This window comes from Larus michahellis, chromosome 4 (assembly GCF_964199755.1).
Source record: "Larus michahellis chromosome 4, bLarMic1.1, whole genome shotgun sequence".
In the NCBI taxonomy this organism is placed as follows: domain Eukaryota; kingdom Metazoa; phylum Chordata; class Aves; order Charadriiformes; family Laridae; genus Larus; species Larus michahellis.
Genome location: NC_133899.1, coordinates 11,180,839 through 11,207,731, shown reverse-complemented (window position 1 = coordinate 11,207,731; position 26,893 = coordinate 11,180,839). Strand labels below are relative to the sequence as shown.

The 26,893-nt window shown below is 40.2% G+C and overlaps 1 protein-coding gene across 2 annotated transcripts in view; it reads left to right on the top strand.

Moving 5' to 3' along the window:
* CHST8 (carbohydrate sulfotransferase 8) overlaps nt 1-14,361 on the top strand; it is a 176,681-nt gene extending 162,320 nt beyond the window's left edge. For both annotated transcript variants that reach the window (XM_074582949.1, XM_074582950.1), the window contains 2 exons: nt 10,308-10,345; nt 12,683-14,361. In XM_074582949.1, coding sequence (XP_074439050.1) covers nt 10,308-10,345; nt 12,683-13,822 — 1,178 coding nt within the window. In that variant the 3' untranslated portion in view covers nt 13,823-14,361. The remainder of the gene's footprint in view (nt 1-10,307; nt 10,346-12,682) is intronic.
* The last annotated feature ends 12,532 nt before the right edge of the window (nt 14,362-26,893 follow it).

Below are 26,893 nucleotides of genomic sequence, written 5' to 3'. Positions count from 1 at the left end.
ATTTTGGAAGACTCACTTCACACAAGCCATGTGAAGTATGCCACGAGTGCAGCAGAACTCCCAAACCAGATACCACTGAAGACTGTCTTCCCCTTACTTTTGATTGCAAGTCCATCCCTAAAATACCTGTATCCCCACTGAATGCAAAAAATGGGAAGAACAAAGAGAAAGCTTGTTACTAAGTTCAGTATTCACTTGTGTAAGACTTTGGAAAGACAAAGGTCTGGATCACCACACGAGGTAACAAGGCACAACCCCTTCAGAGTGGGGAGATCCGTACCATTCCCAAGTCATTTCAGGAGATATGTAACTTCCTTGCCACTTTCAACTTCATGTATTTTTCTTGAATGACCACTGATTACTCCATCATTTATCTTCCTGGCTAGCATCCTTGCTTGACTGTCTTTAGTCAGGGAGTAGGACAGTTCTCTAGAAAACATTATAAACTTTAAAATTAAATGACAGCCACTTTTTCTAGCTTTACATGAATTTTTCTAGCTTTATACAAAAATGTTAAGTTGTGAGTTCCAAAAGTTTCAGAACGTCTTAAAATGGCCTGCACTTACCCTTAAAAAGTTTCAAACTCGCTGAAACTCAAGACTAGCACCTTGACTCTTCCTACACGGGTTTCCAGCTCTGGACAAGCCCTGGAAACCATATAAAGTCCCAGAGACAGTGGAAGTAGTCAGCACTCAGGTTTTGAGCAGAACCATTTCCCCCTCATTCTTACTGATGTGAGAGTCAATCCAAGACACTAGTCTTACGCAAGCAAATTGTTCTTCCAATCGGTCACTAAAATCTGGCTGGAGAAGGAGTGCAAGTGAGCTCCTGAACAAGAAATAGGGAGTCTTCCACAAAGGAGAGGAGTAGGGCCGGTGAGACATGACTAACAGAGAGTCACCACTGTCCTTCAGATGCTCATTAGTCGGGAATAAAAGGCCTGGCCAAGAGCTCAACCCCTCACACCCAGCTTTCCCAGAACTGCCATCTCCCACTTGTTTCTCACAGGTCACAAACGAAAAGTCTGGCCAATTATCACCCCTTCTGCAGCATGTTTTGTAGCTAAGTTGCAGGTGTTAACTTTTTTTTGAAAATACCACGTATTGATCTCTTACGCTAGGAAGACTTGTCGGTAATTAACTGTGAGAACAGGAGAAAGGGAAACTGTATCAGTTCCAGCTAATTGACTGTAACACAGAGTAACATCCAGCATTTGGCTGCGCATCTGCGGGGTATGATCTACGGTCCATCTAGCAAATCAGCTAACTTCACCACTCAGGGGCACGTCTGGGTAGATCTACCTTTGCAGTTTGCCTGCAGCCTTCTCTTTCCATTTGCGCTTTCTCTCCCAAAGAAATGTCTCTACAGAGCGACACGAAAGCAGTCCAGAATTCTACCTGTATTACTTTGTCTTCCCTCCGGTAGCAAGAACACTGAAGCTTTAGTGTCCTACTTGCACAACTTCCTGAAGCCTTTCTGGGGTTCTAGGTGAGCTATTCCGGCCGGCTGCCAACTCCTCCTCTGCAGTCACAAGTTACATGAGGTGCTTGCTGGAGATTCACTGAAACTCCTCTGGTTACCTGGATAGTTCTTACAGGCTACTAAACGTAAATACAGTGCTATATTTTAAACCTCAGCTTTTACTTTTAATAAACCTGAATAAAGGGTAATGTCCTTGTCAAAGTCACGCTATGAAGGCAATATGCAAATATTAAATATGAGAATGGAGAATAACTGAAAGGTATTAAGTATAAATTGCAAGTAACTGCTGGCAGTGCCTGAAAGCTAATGATGCTCATTAACAATATTCCCAGGGATAGGTTCACAAAAGGAATAGGGAGTGTAATAGCACAGGCTTGACTTTTCTGCTTTCTTCATAGAATTCTTATCGAATATAAATTAAGTCAGAAAATAGCACTCTCTAATTAGGATGGCTAAATAGCAAAGAGAAGACTAAGTAAACAAGTAGTGGTACCTTCCTCGCAATAAATTCACAAACAGCTTCTTGTATTCACTCAGTTGAGTTTGCAATATAAAGGTACCATATATTTCCCTTAGTTTTATTAGCTATCAAGGAAACAGACCAAGTGCAAGTTACGTGATTATTTAGGCAAGGAGATGGATTCAGTGTGTTTTAGAACATAAGAACATTATGAAAAAACACAGCAGCATGTGTCTTTCTCTAAAGGGTTCACATACCTGCTCTTCTGGCACATTGCAAGTCAAAGAAGTATCAGGGGCTTTGAATTCTAAATAATACAAGAAGCTTCTCTTCAAGCAATTTATGATCTTAACAATGTAGTAGAGGACAGATGAAAGAAAGCCTCATTACAAAGTCTGAATGTAAATTAATAACTTTCTGGACAAGACTAACACCACAGTTTCGAACAATACTGAACTAACAAAGCCACTGCAGAGATGTAGGTGGTGGGACGCACCAGGAAGTCACAGCAACACTCTAATTGGGTTTTGATTCAAAAGGAATACATTCCTGTAAAACGCTACCATTTCTGTTTCTGCTTCTCTCTTGCTTTGACAATTATTTCTCACATGAATTTGTGTTTAAAAAAAATGGAAAAACAAGCGGAAGTTTCAGGAGATGGCACTTCTTACTCGTACCCTTAACACAAAAATCGGTACAGCAAAACAGCCAGGAGGCAAGTTGTGCCAGAGGCACAAAGCCTTGATGTGGGGGGAAGAGCCGCAGGAGGGCAGCCCAGGTGCCCTGCCTGGCAAACACCATGTAGGCCCAACCACGGCACTCGGGTGCACCCACATTTAGGAACAGTGGGGACCAGCTCCACGCTGTCATCTTTTGCTCCAAGAATCCCTTACTGGAAAAAGCAGAGAACACTGTGTACGAAGGGCGCCCTAAGGTAAAACGTCAAGAGGGACATTACTTCATGACTTTGTGCAGTTTTGCTCGATTTGGAGGTACAGGATTGGCTACTGGTACCACAAATGAACTGGGAATACCAAGTTCTTTGACAGTATGAAAGTCCTCAAGTGGCAAACATTAAAAGTCACTTAACGTGTGTGCTGATCTCTACTTTGGGTCTCCCATTTGTAATTTTTTTTCTTGTTCAAACTGATGGATGAACCAAATGCTTTTAATTATTTCCAGGGTATGCCCTTCAGAATTGCATTACTTCCCCCATATACAGTACTTCTGTCCAGAGACTCCCTTACTTCATTAAGATGGAAAGTCATTTCAGTCACAAAAAGCCAGAGTAATCGCGTTTTAATCGACTGAAGTGCACACAAGCTGCTGCCATCGTAAGTACCCCAGGACACAAATGCAGCCCGATGCTGCGTTGCCTGCTGCCTCTGGGATGGATGGTCTCACTTAGATTCGATGCCCACCTCTCTGAAGCTCACTCGGGTTGAAAAGCACAAGACCCATGTGAAGTAATTCAGTTTGTGCACAATACTAGCACAGGAGAGGGGAAAACAACGATGAACGGCTGTCTTTTTGGGAAGTATTCTACTTCACCACAACAACTGCTTAAGAATAAGCCACAAGTCAGGGTTCAAAGTTCCTCAAATAGATTGCATTTAAACTATTAAAAACTGCATGCTTGGCAACGGTAGGATTGAAACAAAAAGCTAAGAACTGAGGAGGAATGTGTTATCTGACTTACAAAGGAACTCACATGTGAAAGAAGGCTCATAAAGGGATAGAAAACTCCTAACCCTCAGTAGCTTTGCAAACTTCTTACACCGTCCCAAACCACGGAAATAGAAGCTCTTTACCTAGAGTCATGTTTAACTACTTAGGGCTCCAAGAGGCTATTTTGGAGACTGGGAAATAGCCACAGAAACATTCTATCCATCCCCCTCTGTGCAAAGGAAACAACCATCAAAGCTGTCTGATAAGTTTTCAACTCCTTTAACTCAGACAGATGGACTCAAGAGTCAGAGTCTTTGCCACAAAGCGCAATGGGAGATCGATGTTACATACCAGAACCACGGAGGAGCGAGAACATCAGAAGGTTTAACATTTGCACAGCAAACAAATAAACATTGTTGTATTTAACTGCACTCAAATATTTATTTTCTATAAGCCTTACTTCAAATGCAGTATATTTTTGTTAGAATAAAAACGCAATCCTGTCAGATGCTGCTGTTAATGAACGTCCCTCTGAAGAGTGTAAAATGTCCGACTTGGATTTTCCCTATAAGAGATCTGGGTTTTTTTAGCATCAACATTGCTGGCAAGGACAACAGTAAAGCAATAGAACACAACTTAAGTTTCAAACTGAGAAGGATCAATTAAAATGGAGTTAATCAAATGCAGACATTTTTGTTTCTGGAAATACTATGAGCTTAACTTCTGTTACACCCTCAGAAGTGCTGGATCACAGAGTCAGAGCAAAGACCGCGAATTCTTTATGCAGGGAAAGGAAAAAAAGGGACAGAAACAAAAAGGATGCAAATGTTAGCCAAAACCAGAGACTGTAGAAAGTGCCAAAGAGGAGCCAATAATTGCATCTTAAGAATACTAACGTTGCACCATGGAAGCGAGAAGAAGTACTGTCAAGTTAACAGTCCTTGTTCTCCATCATGGCTATAAAAATCAGCACTCCCCCGGAACACACACCACCTACTGTGGCAAAAATATGTCACTCTCACAGGGAGGTTCTTCAAGAAGCTGCAGCTTTATATCGCGTGCAGCCCGTGTGCTCTGCGATGAAGCTTGCGGCAGGATCTCACCCACAGCAGCTCCATCCCCAGCCCCCCTGGGCCAGCTTCACACCTGCTGGAGATGTTTCTACAGCCACAGCCCACCGACGTGGGGCACGTTACGGACACGTGCTAGCCAGGCAGCTGGATGCGCGCTATGAGACATCCAGAGATAAGCAGCAGAACCTGGGCTTCAAACCTTAGTCTTCGGTGGATAAACTACATCTCGCGACTTGAGCCAGCATCTGCAACGTGGTGAACTGAGCACCATGATGAGAAGTCAGATACCTACATTCTAATCTAGGAATTACTACAGACTCACCATATGAGTCTGCATTTAATTATTTTTTTATTTAATTTGACCGGTAACATGGGGGTGTCAGACAATCAATATCTGAGTTTGTAATTCAAAAGGTGACGACCTAAAATCGGATCAGTTCGGCAAACACAACTATTAGCCTCTCTGCTTCTCACCTGTGAAAAGCTGGAATAGTAACAAATAACTATGCTTTACGATGCAACGTTAAAAAAAAAAAGAAATCATTACATGGTACGTACTGTAGCGATGAATATCAGAATACAATATTTACAGTAACATCTAATTTTTTTCCAGAAAAGCTGCATTACCAGCGAGTTCCCCAATAATTCACTCTCACAATTCATAGATAAATAAAATCATTCTTGTCATATATATAATTATTCTGCCACCAAATACAAAAAGGTGCCATAAAAGTGAATGGTGCTGAGGAGACTGAGTTTGACCGCGTTCGTTTCAGGAGTGACAGACAGGCTCTTTGGTCAAACCACGGGAGGCTTATGGTTTTCCCTGCACACACCCTGTCATTCATACAGAAAGGAGTAAAACTTGTTTGCATTATCTTTACCATTGCAACAATTAGTGCGAAACAGACATGAAAATAAACGCCCTGCGTCTCAGAAATACGTGGCTTCACAAGTCTCTGTAAAAGCCAACGATGCCTGTCCTGCCACCGAGCATTTCGCTTCGACCGGGGCTCAGCAGCGTATGGTTTAACCAGAGCACCCGCTGGAAAAGTTTACTCATCAGTGGGAAGTGGCACTGCAGAGCTGCAGCTTCTCCAGCGACTCAGAGAGGTCAGGGATTACAGAGTCACTGTAGAGGTTTGCTTCTTTCTGCAGCCACAATTCAAGATGTGCTACAGCCTTCTTTACTTTGGCTCATTAATTTCGTCTGTGTTAAAAGGAGGTACTGTGTGTGCAGCTGAGATGGGGACTTCCAAGGGGGTTTTCTCTGATCAAATAAGCCAGAAGTTTTAGACTAAAAAAAACATATACACATAGCGTACAATTAAAAGAGATACACACACATAAATTTTTTCTATTAATTAGGCCTCAATTTCAAAATAAAAGTATTTTCTAACAAGAGGTTTATATATTTAAAAGGTATTCCAAATACGTACACTACATGTGTATATTATACATACATGTAAAAACAAATAATTTACAATGGTAGCAATCTTAAAAATAATGAAGTTTCTTTAATGAGTAATTTAATTCAAGTATGTAAATAATTAGACACCAGAGTAAGTCAGGATCAGAAATGGGCAGGGTTTTTATACTGTACAAGCTAAGAGCTCACTTTAAACGATGAAAAAGTTGGAAAAAAAAAAGATGATCTGACCAATATTTTGGGCAAAATCCTTTTTAAACTAAAAATTTTTCATGCTAATTGGAATTCTGAGTACTAATCTATTATTCATTCTGCGATTAAGTACATGCTGTTGCCTTTGAGTAAAGACCTGAGGCTGGAGCGCACGAGGGTAGGAGACTTGAGGCAGATGTTCATGCAACGAGAGAAACGGCCCCTCCTGAGCCTATTTCACAAATCAGTTTGGATGAAGCAAACCAGTATACACTGCTCACAGAAGCCCATTAAGGGATGGAGTCACAGATGCAGACTTGAAGTTATCATTTTTATTAAAAAATATTTCAGCTGTAGTATAGTCTCAGAACAGAGGAAAACACCAGAGGCAAACCAAAATTAGGTCTTGAAGCAGAGATTGAAGAGAAGGCAGAGAGGCAAAGCTATATAATATTACATGGGGAAGATGAAGGCCATTTTATTGTGTTGCTAGTAGCATTTTTTAAAAAAAGCAGCTCACAATGGGTTTGCCTGTATGGCAGGACTGGATGAAGCACAAGGCTCGTATTTCATGAAAGACAACAAAAGCAGACATAAAACATAGGCTGAGCTCAGGTCTGGAAAACCACGGTTGCACAAGGGGAAGAGAAAAGAACCCCATGAAAACTGACATAAGCGATGTACAATTGATAGAATGATTCTGTCTCTTGGCTGTTTTGCCTCCGTTTGAACACTAGTGAGATGTTGGTCATCATCATGTCTGGCACGAAATGTTTAATGATCACTAGCTTCACCTGGGTGCAGCAGACATCAGTGCTTTATTTATGGCCAAAAAAAAAAATGTTACCATTTTGGCAATAACATCTGAAAGCTGGTAAGTAACATGGACAGTAAAGATGTAGCATAACATTAAATTTAGATTTTGACTAGTATAGTAGATCTATGCAATGTAACTTCCCCGAGTTCACGGCACTTAAGAGGTTTTTTCCATGTAGCTTTAAACCTGAAGTGACAGACTGTAGTGTAAGACAGCTAGAAGAAGCCAACTTTAGAAGTCACAAATTCAGAAAACATTGAAGAGATTGGCAAGTGCTTCATCAAACATTTACTTTAAATATAAAATGTTGTTCTGATTACATCTTAAAGCTAGTAAATGAAGAATTTTTTTTTTTTTAAACAGTTACTCATCTCCTACTAGCATTTATTTTTAATTTAAGCACAGCAAGGTATTAATCTCAAATAAGTTACCTTTATGAAACACTACTACAAAAACATCATAATTAACCACAAAAAAAGATCGGTCTCATATTTTCTCCTTGCACTTTTAAAATTTTTTTAAAATTTTTTAATAATTATTATTCATGGCAGATACATACCAACTTTAACAGGTAATTACACAAAGTGTGTGGTTTTGCTACAAGCTATCACTGCTCCCGTTGAAGTCAGAACAAATGACCACAACCAAACAAATCTGGGGGGAAAAAAGCCTAACCTAACTTTTACATTACAATTTGGACACAGCAAATGCTTTGATATTTGCATCTGATTCTGTCCAAAATACTTGCGCAGTTTTCCGACAGGTGACCAAGCCTTTTCTCACCTATTTATGTTTTCAATTGTGACAAGCTCAAAATGCTTTCAGAAAGGGAGTGGATCTGTAGACATTATATGATCTTATCTTCCAGGGAGGGTGACACAACCATTCTCCTATCTCACACTGGCAGGCATAACTAGTTCACAGTGGGAGAAGTATTTAAATATGTAAATTCTTGCCTATGCATGGTGACAGTACTGATAGCCAAAGTAAATCTCCACGATTCTATGATCCGTGACAGAGGACAAGGCACGACCTAACAATACTCGATCCAGTTTAAGGAAAGACCAAAAAATTAAATACTTGAGAAGAATACACTGGTGCTGAACAGAATTGTGCCTACAGTCTGTAATAACACTATTATGAGAATTACTAAGTGCATGATATTACTTATGCACATGAAACCAAAAGATATCCATAGAAAATGAGCAGAATTGACCAACCCACACCACCAGACTAAATTCCTTAACTATGTTGTCAAAAACTGTACCTCTCATATATGATTTGTGCCTGTAAGAGAAGAGATAGCATAACAATATTCTGAATTTATAAGGAAAATAATATTTCATTTCAAGCTTTGCCTCAAGAAAGCCTAAAGTAAAAGTTAAGTAACTAGTCCAAGTAGCTGTATTAACGATGCCTTAGTGTGGAGGCCGAGCAGCCAACGCAAATCTATCTCAAGTGACTTAAAGTTATGCATTAGGGTTAGGATAAAAGATGTTACCTCTGCTGACAAACAGAACATTTTCATGGCTTAAACAGATCACCCATGCTCTAGTATCAGTTCTTTCAGAGTGCCGGTGCTCAGTTTTTGCTGTTCGTTTTGGACAGCAGTTTCCTTACCTTCATTGCTCTGTAACATATTACACAGCAGTAGAACAAATGTGGTTCTTTAACCGATCACATCAGGAACTGGGAAACAGCTCAATAACGTCTCCTAAAGCCTGGTGCAACAGAATCAGTTTTAATCCTCCAGAACCCACAAAAGGATGCTACAGGTTAGCTCTGTTTCTCTTTAGAATATACGTTCGTTCTTTTGCAGTTTGAGAAGCAGCTAGGAGGTTTAAGACTCCTTCTCTAAGATGTCTGGAACCTATTTCTGATGAAGTAAAAATAACATGCCCTTTGCTTTTAATAGGCACAGAATCGCAATACCCCCATCCACCTTAACTTTAATTTATTGCTAAGAAATTGCTACAGTGGAATTCAAGCTCAAAGAGGAGCCAAAAGAGTAATGAGCATTGCTAGGTGAGCTGTAACAGCATAGAAATAACCACAGCAATTTTACTCAGACTCTACTATAAACACCAGTTTGTAGATCTGATTTTAAAAAGAAAAAAAAAAAACAAACCATGGTTGATCACATAAGTTGGAGTTGCTAAACTGCAAAAAGGTAGAACATGAACTGTGCATGCACAGTGTTTCTGAGAGCTTTCATAGTACCATGAAAATTAATCTGAATGGACTGAGCTACTCCAGTGATGCCTTCTCTTATAATGCTTTGCAATATCTTTACCCGTAGTTGTCCTAGTCAAAAAGGCCGTAGATTCATAATGCAGACTTATCAAACCACAGTCTTCAAGCAACTGAAGTTCTTAAGCAACAGTGACAGTGACGATAGCAGTTTTATGAGTTGAAAAGCTCCAAACTAGTTTCATAATTAAGATTTTTTTCTCCATTATACATTCCTGTGTTATCAACTTATATTTAGCAGAGCTTAGGAACAGTAGAGAGATCCTACACATCTGCTAAAGATGCTTTCTAGGAGTTTCACATCTTTATTATTATATTTTCAGGTAGACATCACTGTAAAAGCCAAGAGATTTGGCAAAACACAGTCTGTATTGGTTTGTCTCTCCGAAACTCTGCAAACATTCCTTCAGTCATACATAACTCCACTGTGCGCTGTTTTAGTATCACGGCACAGGACAGTACTCAATGCAAGCTATGACTATGGTTAAGTACCATACTACTCTAAGTTGGGGGGGTGTGGTGTTGGAGAAACCACACAGCTTTAGGTAAGTACACAAAGAGCAGCTTTTTTTTAGAGCTCTAACCTGGGATCAAGAATTTCAGCTGCTTCTCATTCTGCCACTGGCCTTTCAGCTGAGCTTAAGCACTCACTTTGCTCCATCTCAGTTTCCCCATCTGTAAAAGGGAGGTAGAGACATTCACCCCATTTCACAATTGTCACGACATCTCTAAATACAGAGGCCTTCCAAGGAGTATTGTTACTATAAAATATACATTAATTACGATTCATCATTGGTCTATTTATCATTATATTAACAGAACTTGTTCCTGTTTTCCTTTTATTTCCTGAGAGGACACACGGTTATCAGTCCAGCAAAACTGAAACTAATGTTTTTATTTTTACTAAATAATGACTTCAATTTCTTTCTTTTTTAGGGATAAAATATAACATGGGATTCCAGCAACCAAAAAAAGTAAGTTTTCAGAAGTACATAAGGAATACTGTACCCATACTGCGAGTATGGATAAAGGTGGCTCAGAGCAGGCCGCTAGACCGGAGATGAAGCATTGAAAAGGAAAGATGCATCAAAGCTTTGCCATGAAGTGTAAATTTTCCTTTTAAAATATGAATTTGATAAACTATGCAACTTTAGTTTCAAGAATTTTTCCCTAGACTGGCTATTGCTAAAAGATACTGTAAACTTTGCATATATTAATATTCTGTATGAAATCGTACGGATCAAATTAAGGTCTGGAGAGGTACTTAAAAAGAGACTAAAGAAGAATACTGGTGAAATTCCTCCATCTAGTGGCTGTTGGCACACTGAGAGCGGCGGTGACAGCCCGGCGCTGCCTTTCGCTGTTTCGTAGCTGGGACAAGAGCAAAACGTGCAGAGGCAGAAGGGTGCAGCCGCCAGCGGTGACCCCAGCGCCACTGCCTGCTGATGTCCCTGCGGTGGGACGGGCACCACGCCAGCTCCACCTGAAGAGTTACGCTGACACAAGACGTTCAAATCATGGCGTTTGAGTTCCCCCAAAACTGCAGGTTCATCACCGTCATTACAGCCGCGAGTATCTAGGAAGTCTGAATTTGATAACCTTGAAATACCAGCCACATCGTGAGTGAACAGGATTGAATTTCAGCCACTCTCTAAGGGGTAATATTTAGAAATACATCTGGTGTTTTACATAGACAAAAACTTTAATACGTCTTTGAATACCAGAAACAAGCTCTAAAGAAAAGAGCATAGTACAACAATCACTCCCAACAACCGAGTATGTAGTGTCTTGTATGACACGTTATCAGTTGGCTTCCCAGCCTGCACATCACACACCAGAACAGCCAGCAAAACATTTTAGAAGCCTAAGTTCCACAACAACTTGCACAGTACTCTAAAAATTGTCTTTAATACTGATCTGTTCTGTTTGAGTTCTGTATAACAGTTATCATTTTAAGCAAGTCACCTCAAAATAATACAATTTGATTTTTTTCACCACCAATGCTTTTTGTAATTAATAGAGTCTCTTTTTTGAGACTTTTTTTTAATCTCTCACCCTTAAAGAAGTATGTGGCAAGATAAAACATCCATGACAGCACAATTTTGCTAAGTTATCAATAGCATCTCTTTTTTTCAGCCAGAGACTTGTAAAATCACTATTACAATTAAGACTGAATTTGCCACCTTGAAAGCGCATGACCCTACTAATGCCCACACTGTACAACTTAAAATTCATCCAGTATCTTACCTTTGAAGGCAGTTTTAAATACTATTAGAGAGCAAATAAAGACTGAAAAACAGAAATTTCCAATTTATAAAACCTCTAAATAAACATTAGGTATTTTAGATAAGCTATAAACATTTTGCAGCTACATCTGCTTCCTCTGCTGGAACACTCCCTAGCGGCGCATATGCCACTCGGCTCCCAGGCGAGTTCTCAAAACAGGGCTGACGTGTAGTTAAACAGTGTCCAGAACCTAATCACAGTCTTAGAGGCACAGACATGTAGAGAGGGATTTAATTCAGCTGCTTTGAGAAGCAGGACGTAATGGAGCACATCTGGGCTGCATGCCAAACGAAGTATTAACCAGAGAGATCCCCCTAATGAAGGGGAACAGGTCCCAGAAACCACTTACCACAGGCCCGCTTGGCTCACCCTGGTCTCACTTGCCTAATCCCAGGCACAGCTTCATTCCTGGCCCTCGCCACTCCTCACCACATCTCAGTGGCTTTGGTGCCAGGGTCACCTCCCTCAGCCTATTCAGGCTGCTGCCACCAAACCCGTTTCTGCGCTGTAAAGCCCCCACGCTCTCCCCACGTCCCGCTCCTGTGCCCTCCTTCACATCCTCACCAGTGCTGCAGACCTCCCTCCCCTGCCAGGCTTCTCTGGGCACAACTGCACCCAAAGAGGGGGGAAAACCCAGCAGATCTGTGTGCCAACGGGCAGTCGGGAAGAGCTAAGTCAGCCCTCAAAACACTGGGACACCTTGTGTGGAAGTTTCAAAGACAACATATCCAAGACAAACCTATAAAAGCCTGGGTACAGGCACCACCTAAAATACAATTAAATCCAAATCTGAATTGGAATTCACCAGTTCAGGCTCATCTCAGCCTTTGAATTGCACGTGAGCACCAAACAAGGTGACAAGAGAGAAGTCATACAGCGCTGAGGACTTGCAGCACTGCATTCTGTTGTCTAACTCTGCTCAACTCAGAACGTATGAACGGATCCACGCTAACTTCTACAAGCTGTTAATTGTGACAAACATTCTCTCATTTACTAACATCTTTCATCTTTTTTTCTCCCATCAGGATTGTGTTTCCAGCAATAACCAGGACAGAAGATTAAGGAAAACCACTGCAGAGGGAGCAGCAATGGCAAAGCAGAGCGACTCATTGCAAAACATGCCCCCCCAGCTTCAAAGCACAGACAGAAGGCAAAGCAGCATCATGTTTGCGATGAAAGACCAACAGAAAGGTGAAGAAATTAATTCCATCAGGCTCCATAAGCGGAGGAGGAGATTTATAATTAAGAAGAGCCCAATTCTGATTTCCATGAACAGCTCCATTCTCAACCTGCCCACGCTTAAATCTGAGGATAGAAACAACAGCAAGTGGAAAAGTCTCTATCAGATCCAAAGAGAAAGAAAGCAGGTTATGAGGGAAACTTGTTCTAAATATAAGAGTAATAACAGAAGAATAATCACTCCTTATCACGTTTCAAGAATATTTGTAGAAGATAAATACAGAGTTTTATACTGCGAAGTCCCAAAAGCCGGCTGTTCCAACTGGAAACGGGTGCTCATGGTTCTCAACGGGCTGGCTTCGTCCACAAAAGACATACAGCACAACACGGTGCACTACGGGAACTACTTAAAGAGGCTGGATGGGTTTGATCACAAAGGCATTTATCACAGGCTCAACACTTACACGAAGATGCTTTTCATTCGTGAACCTTTTGAAAAGCTGGTATCTGCATTTCGGGACAAGTTTGAACACCCAAACAATTACTACCACCCAGTTTTTGGAAAAGCCATCATTTCCAGATACCGTGTGAATGCCACCAAAGAAGCACTAAGGACAGGCTCTGGAGTCAAATTTAAAGAGTTCATTCAGTATCTCCTGGACGTACACAGGCCCGTGGGTATGGATATCCACTGGGATCACGTCAACAGGCTTTGCAGCCCATGTTTAATAGACTATGATTTTGTTGGGAAATTTGAAAGTATGGAAGAAGATGCAAACTTTTTCTTGCACTTAATTGGTGCTCCACAAAATTTAACTTTCCCCACGTTTAAAGACAGGCACTCCAATGAAGAGAGAACTACCACTAAAATTACACAGCAGTACTTTGCACAGCTTTCTCCTTCCCAACGACAACGAAGCTATGACTTCTACTATATGGATTATTTGATGTTTAACTACTCAAAACCTTTTGAAGATTTATATTGATTCGAGAGCTGGGACATTTCCACAGTTATATCCGTTGAATTGCGTAACAAATCCAGGTGGCTCCTGTTTATATATACTTGTCTGTTAGTAAACAATCGGTTGAAGAGCAGGGAAAAAAAACCCAAAACAGAACATAAATGGCTAGTGATGTTTACACCTTCACCTTAATTGCCTCCTTTTTCAAATCATATTTTTTCTATAATTTCTCCATGTGAAATGTATGTACATACATGTATAATATTATATGTCAGGGCTCCCAAATAAAGCACATAATTTTCCATGCTGGTGTGGCCTGTGTTTGCACTGGGAGGATGGTTTGAAACGGGGCAAACACAGCTGGCAATTCTACAGTGCAGCCAGTATTTCAAGCGCTTTCCTATTTAGAAAATAAGTCTCAAAGGGACAGAGTAGCAAGGAAAAAAAAAAAATACACTGAGTAATATTTACAGCTCCTCAAAATCTGCAACACGTGAAGCCATACACTAAACAGGCACTATGTATTTGAAGTTGTAGATTGTTTTTTTCTGATATTCTTAAGCTAGTTTGGGAGAAAAAGTGCATCACACTGTTCAAAAACACACTGGTGAAAACAACTAATGCTTCACGACCATGTGAGTGCAGTATTAAACCAGATGCTGCAGTTCAGAGTGAAGATGTGCTCTCCCCCTTCAATATTTCCCTTATGGCACATTCATCCGCAAAAAGATAAAATGCAGGCGAACATTTGCATCTTTATAAATGTTATTAAGATTCTTTTAATCCTTAGCATTAACATAAATCTCTGGTTTAATCTTCACAGTCACCAGGAATATCAAATTGTTCCTTCATAGTAACAAGCAAGAATAAAGGCAACTTCCTACCCAACAGGGCAGTTCTTTTCAGTGCTGCAAACAGTTTGCACTTGTTTATCCCAGTAACAATTACATCTGACTTGACACGCAAAAAGATATTCCAGGTGTTTTAATTCAGTTGCTCATTTTCTACACTTAAGAGAAGGCTTTCTTTCATCTCTAGCAGAAATCTCTTGTGAGAATCAAATACTGGACTTTCCATGGGTTCTGTAAATCTTCACACTAATTCTGTATACAGTAGCCTTGTTCGCATGTCCTTTAACCACTTGAGATGACAACACTTACATTGGCCACACTGGAACAAGTCCCAGACTCTGCCACAACGCCAGACTTGAACTCCCCAGTAATTTCTAGTTTGTATTTCACAACCAAGAACTCCACCACAACTAGCACTGTACGAGTGTACAAACACCTAAGAAGAAACACTTGTTTCAAGCAGTTTCACATTTACCAGTTCAGATACAAAAAGTTTACTCATACAGCTAGTTTCATGCATCACAATTTCCCCAGAAACATTGTCTTTTTTTTTTTCAATTTTAATATGGAAAAATAGTTTTTAAAAAACTTGTATTGCAAGCTTTTCTTACAGCTTCACACATCTGACATCAAACTTTCATTTTTTGTTCAGAGAAGAACTGTTTGCATTAGAAAGGTAATGTGGAACTTACGTTGTTGCATGAAGCCGGTTACCATTCCCAGACTACCCAGGCTCCTCATCGCCACCTCACTGCTGCAGCTAGCCCGCTGGCCCACCTCTCCGCCCCCTGCCCCACCTTTCTCCTTCCCCCTCTCCCTCACACCGGATCCTTTTCAGCTGAATTTCTATACACATCAATTAGTAGAGCTACAATGTCCGTTTACCTCTGAAAGACTTTGTCAGTACAGTTACACATCAGTAAAGTGGCCACGGTATGAGTGGAAAAAAATACCAGCAAAATTGCACTTCTGATTGGATCAAACTGCTGCTGTTCCTAACACTACCCTCCCCCCAATCTATTTTAATTAAAAATATTTACTACTCCAATAAAAGCTAACGACAGGGGGAATAGATTTTTAATGGCAAATGAAGACTTCGGCAGGGTTTGATTTTGTCTGGGGTAACAAGCTTGCTTTAAACAAAGACTGCTAAATAAACGATTCGCATGTGTATGACAGGCTGTATATGGCACAGCAGCATCTGTTTTACAGTATCTCAAGGAAGACAGAAGTAGCCTTCTCAATATTTGAAAGTACTTAATACTGGCTAGTTGCATCCGTTTGGCTTTCTTACTTTCATCCCTTACTCCTCACTGACTAGTAGAAACAAGGCAAGAAATGGTTTCAAAGAAAAATATCCCAGATCTGCAAAGACAGATACTTTAAAGCCAGAAGAGATGCGTTATCTTGAACCAAAAAAAAAGAAGCTAAGGCAACAGACAAGTAAACTAATATTTTCCCATCAATCAAAATATTTAAATAAAAAGCAACAATTTTAACTAGATGGTGTTACGTTTTCAGACTGCTCATTTCCCTTTGGGTTATCTTGTCTTTTTTTCCCCACATATAAAATCTTGCCATTTTCATTTGTGATAATGCAACTGAAGTTTTTTTCAGAGTTATCCATTCTGCATTTTTTTTCCATATTTTATCCTTCTTTTCATATGGAAATTTATATTCCATTTCATATGGAAAGTGGAAATTCAAGATTTTGTACAAAACCTCCTATTTTCAGATGAACAGCCTAGCTCAGAGGTCAGCCGAGATAGACATCTTGCATTGCTGTAATTAGCCAAAATAATTTTGTCGATCCAATTTTTTTTTTAATTCTTCTTGATGCCTCTTAGGTGAGAGATTAATTTTGCTACTACTGGACTGTTTATAGAACTGCACTCCTAGTTCTCACCTTAAAAATTTTCAAAATTTTTACTCCTAATCCTTTTCCTCACATGTCCTATCGCCTTAGGCCTCTGTGCCCCCTAGAGTCAGTAACGCTGAGTGGCTCGGGTGCTGGCAGCAGCCAAAGTGCCCAGCACCCCCCCTTCCCACCCAGGTCACAGAGAGCTGGCCCCCAGCTCCACAAATCCCTTCTGAGGTTGCTTCCAGGCCTGGAGATGGAGATACTTCACTTGACTCTAGCTGGGGCAGCTCTCCATTACTCCTGCTACATTGACAGCTTTTACAACCCGTATTTCCCATTTTAGGATTTCAGAGACCAGCATATTAGGAGTAAAACGTTCGCAGTAACAACTCCAGGGTAAGGACCCAGCCAAAGCAGTCACAGCAGTTGAGGTACGGAGGCACTGCAACACCAACAGATCAGAGTCTTACACCCTATGACTCAAAGCTGTCTAAAGCCTATAGCAGAAAAAAAGAAAAGGCATTACCTCAGATACAAAAATAGCGTAAACTAAGCAGGTGTTCCCTAAATTAATCAGTAAGAGAGTATTTTTAAGAGGCAAGACTATCATTTAAGCGAAGCTGTTCGCCAGCTTGTGCTGTCCCGGCACCCCCAGCTGCCGTTCTGTCCCTCCGCGGGTCCTGCAGCAGGAGAGCGGCACAAACCAGCCACCCTGCCCAGACCGCGGCCAAGGGAAACGCTGCCCACACCAGTCCAGCCTGCACTTCAGTCTCTGGCTTTGCAAACGCTGAAACCACAACCAGCAATCATTTTTTAATTAAGGGACAGTTCAAGAACTTGACATTGTGAATGCTCTGTACATGAAGTTCATGAGGATCTGAACAAAGTTATCTCCTTTGAGACAGCAGTATGCTTAAAAAATTATCCTTGTAACGTGCACAAATTGAGTGATAGTGCGTTGCAGGGGTTTGTATTATAAAAGCCCCCCATACTACAACAGATATTTACTATGGTTGACCCTATAGCAGTACTGCCAGTTTATGGGAGTTTATGCCTCTAAAAATAAAGAATCAAGAGATTACAGTGGATTTTCATAACTCCTTATGTCCGTAACATTTCCGAATTTGCATGATGGGGTTCCAACACTTCTTCCATAATAATCACCAGTATTAGAGCACATCAGACTGTGCACCTTTTTTGCCACAATTTGGTTTATTGGTTTACAGCTTATCTTCATAATGATTGAAGTAATGAGTTTTTAAAGTTTTTCAAATGTAGGTACTGAGTTCTGGTCATCCTGTTCTCCCCCCAGCCTCATCTGGGCAACTTACTGAGAAAGACCACTCTTTGGATGATCAAACAGTATCTTTATTTGAGAGAGAGAGGGATCCACAGGGTAAGAGAGACCCACGTAACAGGGACTGCATGTACTACACAGAACACGACTTTAATCCTTAGTTTCTTTGCGCCACTTCTCCCATTTGGGTAACACCATTGCTGACAGTAGAAGCAAGAGCACACCTATCACAAATCCACATATAATTATCTACTTCTATACATGCATATAAAATGCATAGAAAAAAAAATCTGTGCAAATAGCATCCTACATACTAAGGTATTTACTAACAGAAAGATTTTAATGTAAGAACTCACAAATGCATGCCAGGGAGACAAAATCCCACAAAGATGAATTGTAAAAAAAAAATACATGGAACATCAAACATATGCATTGTCTTTTAAATAGTTGTTCTTTGTTTCTTTGTACAATAATACAAATTAATTAGTCAGGCCAACTCAAACGGTACCACATCATGTGGAATCAACAGATAAAAACTGAAAAGAGGTTTTTTGTTGTTGTTTTGGTTAATTACTATTGCTTTATTATTGTCACAAGCTGCTTTAAATCACTGAGTTGACAGACATTCTTTTTCTGCCCCCAACCAGAAATCACGCAGGTAACTGGGCACAGTCCAGCCAACCATTTGGAAGAGAAACAGAACTGTACAAATCTCAGCCTCATCTGTTCATTTTCATTTCAGCAATACCAGATCAGCAGCTGTATGTAGCGGTAGCTCGTTTCCAGAGCACAATGTGAGAGACAAGGCAGAGCACAGCCTGTTTAAGCTGATACTGCTTCGAGGGATTCCCTTCAGGTTCGCATTGATGTTTGTGGTGGCTTCAAAGCCTGGGCATGCACCTGCCCAGTCTTCAGCAATGGCCTGGGAAGTGTCCCAAGCTTCATATGGCAAGATGCATGTAACTAATTTTCGTGCCAAGACAACAACTACTGGCTGTTAAAAAAGGCCAGCAATTTTCTTAGCTTTCATCAATGGAACCCAGCAGACAAGACTGGAAGCAAACATCTCTAATGGCTTCCAGCATGAAACTGCACCGGAGTCAAGTCCAAGAGAGAAGGCGATTTTACATTAGCTATACAACTGATACCACCGTTAAGTCACTTTTGCCTAAATTTCTCAGAATTATCTATTCAAATAGAGGTGTCCCGAATTAAACATGCAGTTAGACTCACAGTGGATTCAAGTGTTAAGAATGGCAGGCACTCACCTATTCCACACTTCAATTTAATCCTGAAACATGTGAAAGCCCTATACATAATGCATCACTTGAGCAGCACGGGCAAAACAGTATAGAACATACTGACACAGAATGGGAGGACAGACATGACTAAGCCTTGCTGCTGCCATCAAGCATTTGGTTAACGCATTATGAGGCAAGTGATAAAGTTAGTTGTGACTCATGCTAGAGAATAAGAATAATGTTTGCTTTACGACTAGCCTAATAGAAACATTCAGCCTTGTAAAAATATTTTCTGGTCTGGTTTAACGAAGAACACCAAATATTTATTTTTAAAGTAACACTTCGCAAAGTCCTATGCATACACAGAACTCAGTGGACAATTAACTTGCACGTAGCAAGGAGCATACATACATAAGACCTTTCAGGTGGGTAAATCTTTTAAGTGTCATTTTCCAGGCAGTTTGTGCCATGGTGATTTTTCCCCAGTTGCACAAATAAGCTCTTTCAAATTCTGCAATCCATTGCCATTTTTGCCACCAACTTCTTTTTTAACTGAAGACACACATTTAACAGAATTGCAGCGGAGGTCGAGTTTTCCATTATGTACCTATCTTGTATAAGACTTAAATTCTTTTGTTTAAATTCAGCTATTACAGTAGTGCTGGCCCTATGTCTCACATTCAGCTTTACAGGACTCTATCTCAGTGATCTTTTCTAGCAGTGTCATCATTTTTTCCTGGAGCTTAAAATTATGCTGTCAGGTTATGAAAAATGAAAGAGCCTTTCACAATCCAACTTTTCCACAGTTATTTTCCCAATCTGGGATTCCTGTCCAGATTTATTTTCACTTAATGCGGGAAATTTCCTCTCAACATATCCAAACATAAATAATGTCACCAGCTGCAAAAGGTGTTAAGATTACGTCCAAGCAGAGGGAGCAGCAGCATGGGAAGCAATGGCCTAAGGGGACTGCACTAAGAGCTTGTCCCAATCCATTAAACACTAGTGGAGGTGGCTCCTTTCCTAAGAAATGAAAGCTCCAGGCTACAGTTCACCTTCACATTCGTAGATACAGACTAATGTACATTATGATCACAAGAAAAAGTTATTTTGTCTTTGTTTTAAGTGTGCATCCAGTCAGTATAACCCTTTCTGGGTACCATGATGTAGCCACAGAGAAGTCACATGAAGGTGATGCCAGCCTACATATAGAGACATACACTGAAGACCACAGGGCACAGCTTTAGCTGTCTGTTTCTATAGAATGTCAAATAGCTGACCTGCTTCTACAGTAATCATTCACAACAACACTCCTACACCTAGTAGTAGTCAGGCATGCTAATGCTTAGGGCGGGTAACTGGGAGATTTGGCCTACTATTTATCTGTTATCTGACTGGTTTGGGTCTGATTCCCTAGAATTGCTCCGCTTATCTTTCCCCATCTCTGGTATGGAGGAAAATTCAAGAATGATATAATCTTTAGTGGTTTTCATTGCATTTCATTTACTGATCTCAAATTCATTTTTAATTTGCCTATAGCGATGTATAATGGAAAGGATTTTAGCCTGATTTTTTTCCCCAACAATATCTCCTTTTCTATCAGAATTTTTTTTTAAATATTACCTAAAAAAGTCATAGTCACTATAGCACAGGTAATGTGACCAATCAGACAGGCAACGTAATAGAGCAAGAGGCTGCAATTTTTATATAGTCTCACATTATATTTCTGCACTGAAATCCATACAGACATGAATCCTGCTCAAGTGACACACTGTGTACTCATCAAGGTGATATTGTCTTTATAAATCAGGAGTACAGTGACCATTTCAAGCAGTGTGGAAAATGTGGCAGACATAATATGAGATGGGTTATGAATCTGACAATTTATCCATGTTTGTGCAAAAAAAAAAAGAGTTTATTTTTTATTATCTAAAATAAATCTGAGAACTTCATTAGATCATCCCACCAAAACTGAACGTCAGGTTTATGTTACAGTCCAAGAAGCACACAGCAGCTGGTAATGATCAAAAACATTTTGCCTTGGAGCTCTTTCACAGGAAGTTTCAAAATTAACCATTCAGAATAAAAAGCTAAGCCTGCCATATTTGACCAAAATATACAGTTTATAAACACTCAAGAATGAACGTGTGCAGAAAGAAAACCAATTTAGAAAAATTTAGAAGATAAAGGGATTATACATATGTCCTGAAACTCTAGATATATATCTGATTACAGAAAGAAGACAGAGAGGCAAATAAATATGAGAACAATGAAATGCCAGTAAATTGTGTTAAAACACAACCACTACCTATTTTCTCTTCATTTCTGCACCACTGGTTCCGAAATAGCATCATGACACCCATCTAAACATTCAGCCCAGCCCTAACTGGAACACCACTGCCCAGTCGCTCTGGAGTAACGAGGAGCTGGTCACAAAAGCAGGTTGCTAAAGCTGTGTCTGAGCAAGGCAATGGTGAAAGGGGCCAGAGACAAAGTAATGTGATCACTGCCAGAATGACAGCGAGTTGAGCCCACTTGTTACAGACCAGCTGAACAGGCAGCAGATAGCCCTGACTGCCCGGGACAGGACAGCCCAGCAGAGTCGATAATAAAAATCCCACTCTCATCTTTGCTAAGCAAGACAACACTGAAGAAAACTTTGTCTCATGCCAGAGCTGGTACATACTTGAAAGCCGTAACCCGCTGATGAAACAGATTTCCACTTCAATTGGGTTTCATTAGTATCTGGACATTCTGATTATGTTACAGAGCTTGGCTTGACTTAATTTAATTCAGTGACAAATGAGTTCAGTTGAATCCTTGCCCCCTCCCACAGAACATGCATTTTCAGTTGCCTTCTGCATGGCTGCATTGCCCAAATAGTCTACAAATGAGGTCCCAAATAGTATACACCATTTATCCTTTATTCCCTCTTTCACAAGGAGCTGCTTCTCCCCCCGCAGTCATCATTCTAAACTATGAAAAATAAGTAATGCCCAGAATTACAATAAAGGCTGGTTTTGAACACATTTTCCCACTCCCTAGCTTCAACTCAGGCATCAGTTTCCTTGCAGGTATATCTGACAAGCAAAGCACCCTGGAGTAACACCTTCCAGAATCCTGAGCTTCCCAATCCAACAGACTTTGGCGGCACTGACTCTTCTGTTGTGTCTCTGCAGTAAAAGGGAAGTACTGGCATGGCTTGCTATTTAAGGAGTGTTGCCCACACACTGACTTTGTAGCAACCTATGGGTGTTCAAATCTCAAGAGTATCTTACTCCACTTGTCTTCAATTCAGATTTTATATTGTAGCCTTGCAGGTTATCTGCAACCAGGATGGTTTCAAACCAGCTGTGTTTGTTTCTCGCCTATTAGTCTCCTATCCCTCCCAAAACATCCACAAAAAAGTAAGACTGGGGAGAAACTACACTGCCCTGCCCAACTAGTGTTCTGGTTTTACATGATCTGAATCTTCTCAGCACTTTTTAAATGCAGCTGCATTTAGACTAATGCCTATCTTTTGCAGGTTTAGCATGTGGCACAAATACCATATGATGCTAAACAGACAGGTCTACCAGTTTTGAAAATCTAAGCTCATAACATGGATTCACATTCTTCCTGAGAGCGATTAAAATCTGGAGATACACTCAGCCTCACTAATCCAAGTCTGTGGAAGAAATGCTAATGCAAATTCAAGTATATACATCCGCACTTCAGTTCTGCCTTCATTGACTGTTTGATTGGTAATTAAAGCATATATTTGGTTCCAGAGATATAGAAAAAAAACCCTCAAATCCCAAAGGAAGCCATCGAATCTGAGCCCAAGGTTATTCATCATACTGTCTCTAATTGTATATAAAGTATCTTTACTCCCTCAAAAATGTTTTTTTTTAAATATTATGGGATTTAAATATGTCACAATATTCTGGATATCTTGATTAGATCTCCTTTAATATACTGCCTCCAAATAATTCGTAATTTATTTAACACCGCTATAAATCTCACAGAAATGAAGAACTCTTACTAATCATTAAGATTAAGGAGAATTTTCAGCCTGACTAGACTAGCAACAAAATTTTATAAGGGGAATTTTTTTTTCTTAAACAGTGCTTTTTACTGTCTTCTTGTAATTAAAGTTTCAACCAAGGTCCCATCAGGCCGATACTGATCCCCCCTGTGAATCAAACAGACCCTCAAGTCTTCACATTTTCAGAGTTAAGTCTCACTGGTAACTAGCAACTGGGAAGGTTTTGACTAAATCAAGCGAGAACTCGCTAAGATTAAAAGCCTAAAGAATTTTGCTCCTCATTGACATTTAAAAAATTTTCTACATCATTCCCCTGATCCCACAAGATCACATGCCCTCACAAAACACTACACGGGTTACTTTCCAGGGTTGACTGCAAGGGAAGGTAGGCTACAGTGACTATAGGTGCCAATTTCAAGTCAGGTAGCCGAAGTACATTAAAGCTTGCTGTAGATGCCCTCCTTCATTCAGTCGTCCCTCAAGATTAGGGCATAAAAATCAGTACAGTGAAAGCCAGGGAGGGCACAGAACCTGTGCTGAGCAGAAAGCCAGCTACAGAGCTAAAGGAAAGGAAGGACTATGCAGAACCACTGGATGGAGGAAGAACTGGCTTGGGAGAAGCACTACAGGATCTGCCCAAAGTAGAACACACTACCCAAACACTTGGGCGGCTGGGCCAGGACTGGTCCTGCAGGGGAACTGCTTTATATGCATTCCTCTCACCTACAGAAGCTCTAGCAGGGGCATTCTTGCTTGTTTTATGGCTTCTGTGCCCCTTTACATCTTACATGCAGAAGACTAGCCTAGAAACGAAAGCAATGGCAAGAAGTACTAAGGCTAAATGGATAATCAAAGCCTCAAACTCACAACACTGACGAGGTCGGTCTTGCCTGCCCATCAAGGTCTCTAACTATTAAAACCAGCTGTACAGTCCATTCAGAGGTGTGGGTACTCAGAGAGGCTATTTCTTTAGATAAGAAAGGGATCCCCAGATGCAGGCAATGGAAGTCTTGCTGTCACCTTAAACATGTGTAATAGCTCAGTGCACAGCTGCCTTTTTTTTTTTAAGCTTTTACCAAACACACCTCAAAACAAGCATTAACTTTGATCAAAGACAGCTCTTAAGCAAGCATTACAATAAAAAGGACACTGTACCTTTTACCATACCATAACAGTGTGAGATCTTATGATATTTACCATAAAACAGAAGCAACGGTGTATACAGCATTTGATCAGCTGCAGAGTTCACCAATACCAGTTTTGTGTTAGTTTTTTTCTGCTACAAAGAGCTGAAAAAACTAACAGCATTGTAGCACAGCCAGTCAAGACAAAAGGAAAGTAAATCAAAGCACCAAATGGAGAAGAGGCAGAAATCCACACATACCAGCTCTGCATTCAAAGTTACCTTCCTGCTTAGAGAAAGGTTTTCCCTTTCATTCCCTTCTGAAGCATTCAATATAGCTTAGTGCCAAAGGCAAGATTTCATACTCCACAGAAGAACAATTCTGATGTTCTATGGAAAGTCTTATGTAGCTTGTCCCAGTGTATTTCTCTTGCATCCTACTGCCTGCCTGTAGCCTTAAAGAATAAGGACATTTTATTACATTGGTGATCCAGTGACAGAAAGGTATAAACTATTCATGTAAAACATCTTGTTGCAGTTTTAATATCTGCAGACTACCATGTTCCAGTTTTGGTATCGTGGTGGAAAGAGAAAGATTAAGATCTAATTATATTCCTTAACCAAAACTATTTAAGTTTGACACTTACCATGGTTTGGGCTGGGCTGGCCACTAAAACAAACAATAGAGAATTGGTTCGTTTTACCTCAAACCAGAACAACGCTTCGTGCTGCAGGTACTTAAATAGACCTCTTAAAAAAGAAAAGGCTTTTCTTTTTTTTTTTAATACAGTCTGTTCTTTTGGCAAAAAGTGAATGAAAGAAGATGCTGCCTTCATTTAGAAGTACAATACTAAGCACCAGAAGCTTACGTAACTCTTGACCACAGACTGCTGAGCTGCTTCAAAGATCAAGTTACTACAACCAGGATCATTTGAGGCAGAATTGATAATGTAATAAAAAGGTAAGCACTTCAATTAGTTCTTCAAAGATAAAAATTGTCACAATGAAGTTTGTCCAAGATCAAAAGTCTCAAACCAATCTAGGGGCACCAAGGCAAAAGCCATCCCAGCAAGAAACTACTTGTTTCTCTGCGGCCAGACTATCAGTCTAAAGCAGCATCACAAGTTTAAAAGGAAAGAGGGGAAAAAACTGGGCAGCTGCCCAAGAGGCAAAATTGTCCCAATAATAGAGGCTGTGCTGCTGGAAAATGCCATTTCTAAAACTGTTGATCATTAGCAAAACACCATAGATCAGGATCTTTGTAACCAGCAACACTAGAATAACTTGAGAGGGTGACTACAGCCAGCGAACAGAGTTTTCCCCATAATTACTGAAAAATGAAATTAATTTCGTTTCACACTCTGGATGGCTTTCACCTCTTGCCAGCAGCATTAATGTAAAATATGGACGTTAATAATGAGGACAGTAAGAACTGGAAGTGTTTTAAGATTTAAAGGCTGACTTTTTAATGGTGTTCATGTGTAGTGTGGCATGCCAAATAATTAATACGACTCCTTTGTACCAATTCCAAACGTGTACTTCTCTACACAGACCTGCAGTTCTCATGCTATTACAGACAACACTTGGCCCTTTTGCATCCTCTCTTGGATCATTAAGTACTTTAGAAGAAATTATAGCAATGCAATTTACTTTCATTTTGTAAGGTCTTTTACTTTCCAAAATTAATGTTTTTTAAACACTCACATCCTTGGGGATTACAAACATGTTGTAAAAAACACCAGCAGCAAATCCCTAAGTATCTAGTTCATAGCAAGGCCAACAGGGTCTCTAGAAGTCAGCTAGGAGCTTCGCCTTTCCCATGGACTTTTACTCAATCAGTTTTTAAAAAGAAGGAACATACAAATGTCTATTCTGTATCTTCTGTAAGTGACAACATTTCCATGAATAGCACAAATTGATGGGGAAAACGCCTTCTCTAATTACTCACTACAAAAGCAAAGAGTCCAAACCAGAATTCACAATCAGCTTAAATAATGATCGGTCTAATGACTAGGTTGGCGACACAGAGACAGAAGCTTGAAGGAACAAAATGAGCGGCTGCAGGGTTATCACGGGGGAAGCTGTTGCTTGAGCTAGGAGCTGTTGAAAAATCTCCTCTGAGAGTTTGAAGAGACTTGCAGCGAAGAACCAGGGAGATCCAGCACCAACTGAAAGAGTTATAAATAATTTTGTACCAATGCACTTTCCATATACCAGCAGCCAGAGGATGCAACATCCCCTAAGAGACCAGATACATTTATAAAGATCACCCCCATAGAAGAGGAGGCTGCAAACAGTTACGCTCACATTTTAACATACTGCAGCAGGATGAAAGAAAAGGACTGTAGAATGAAGACCTACATTGTGAAGATGTCACGTTTAAGATTTATACAAAAACTGAATTGTGAAGGTTACAAATAAAGCAAAAAGAATGAGTTGCTGCTTTCAAATAGGTAAGCAAGCAGAGGCTTACATGGAGTAAAACAATTGTTTTCTGCTTTGTAATGATTTATGGCTGTAAGCACACGTACAGAGCCATATGCCCAACCCTGACAATGCCTGTGGTATTGAGAAGCATTCACCACCTCTGCTCCAAAACACATTTGCTCTTTGTCTATTGCTTCTTGTAAAAGATACAGAACCTTTCTTTGCCATTTCTGGCAGTGGAGTTTACTGTATACATGTATTAAGGTTT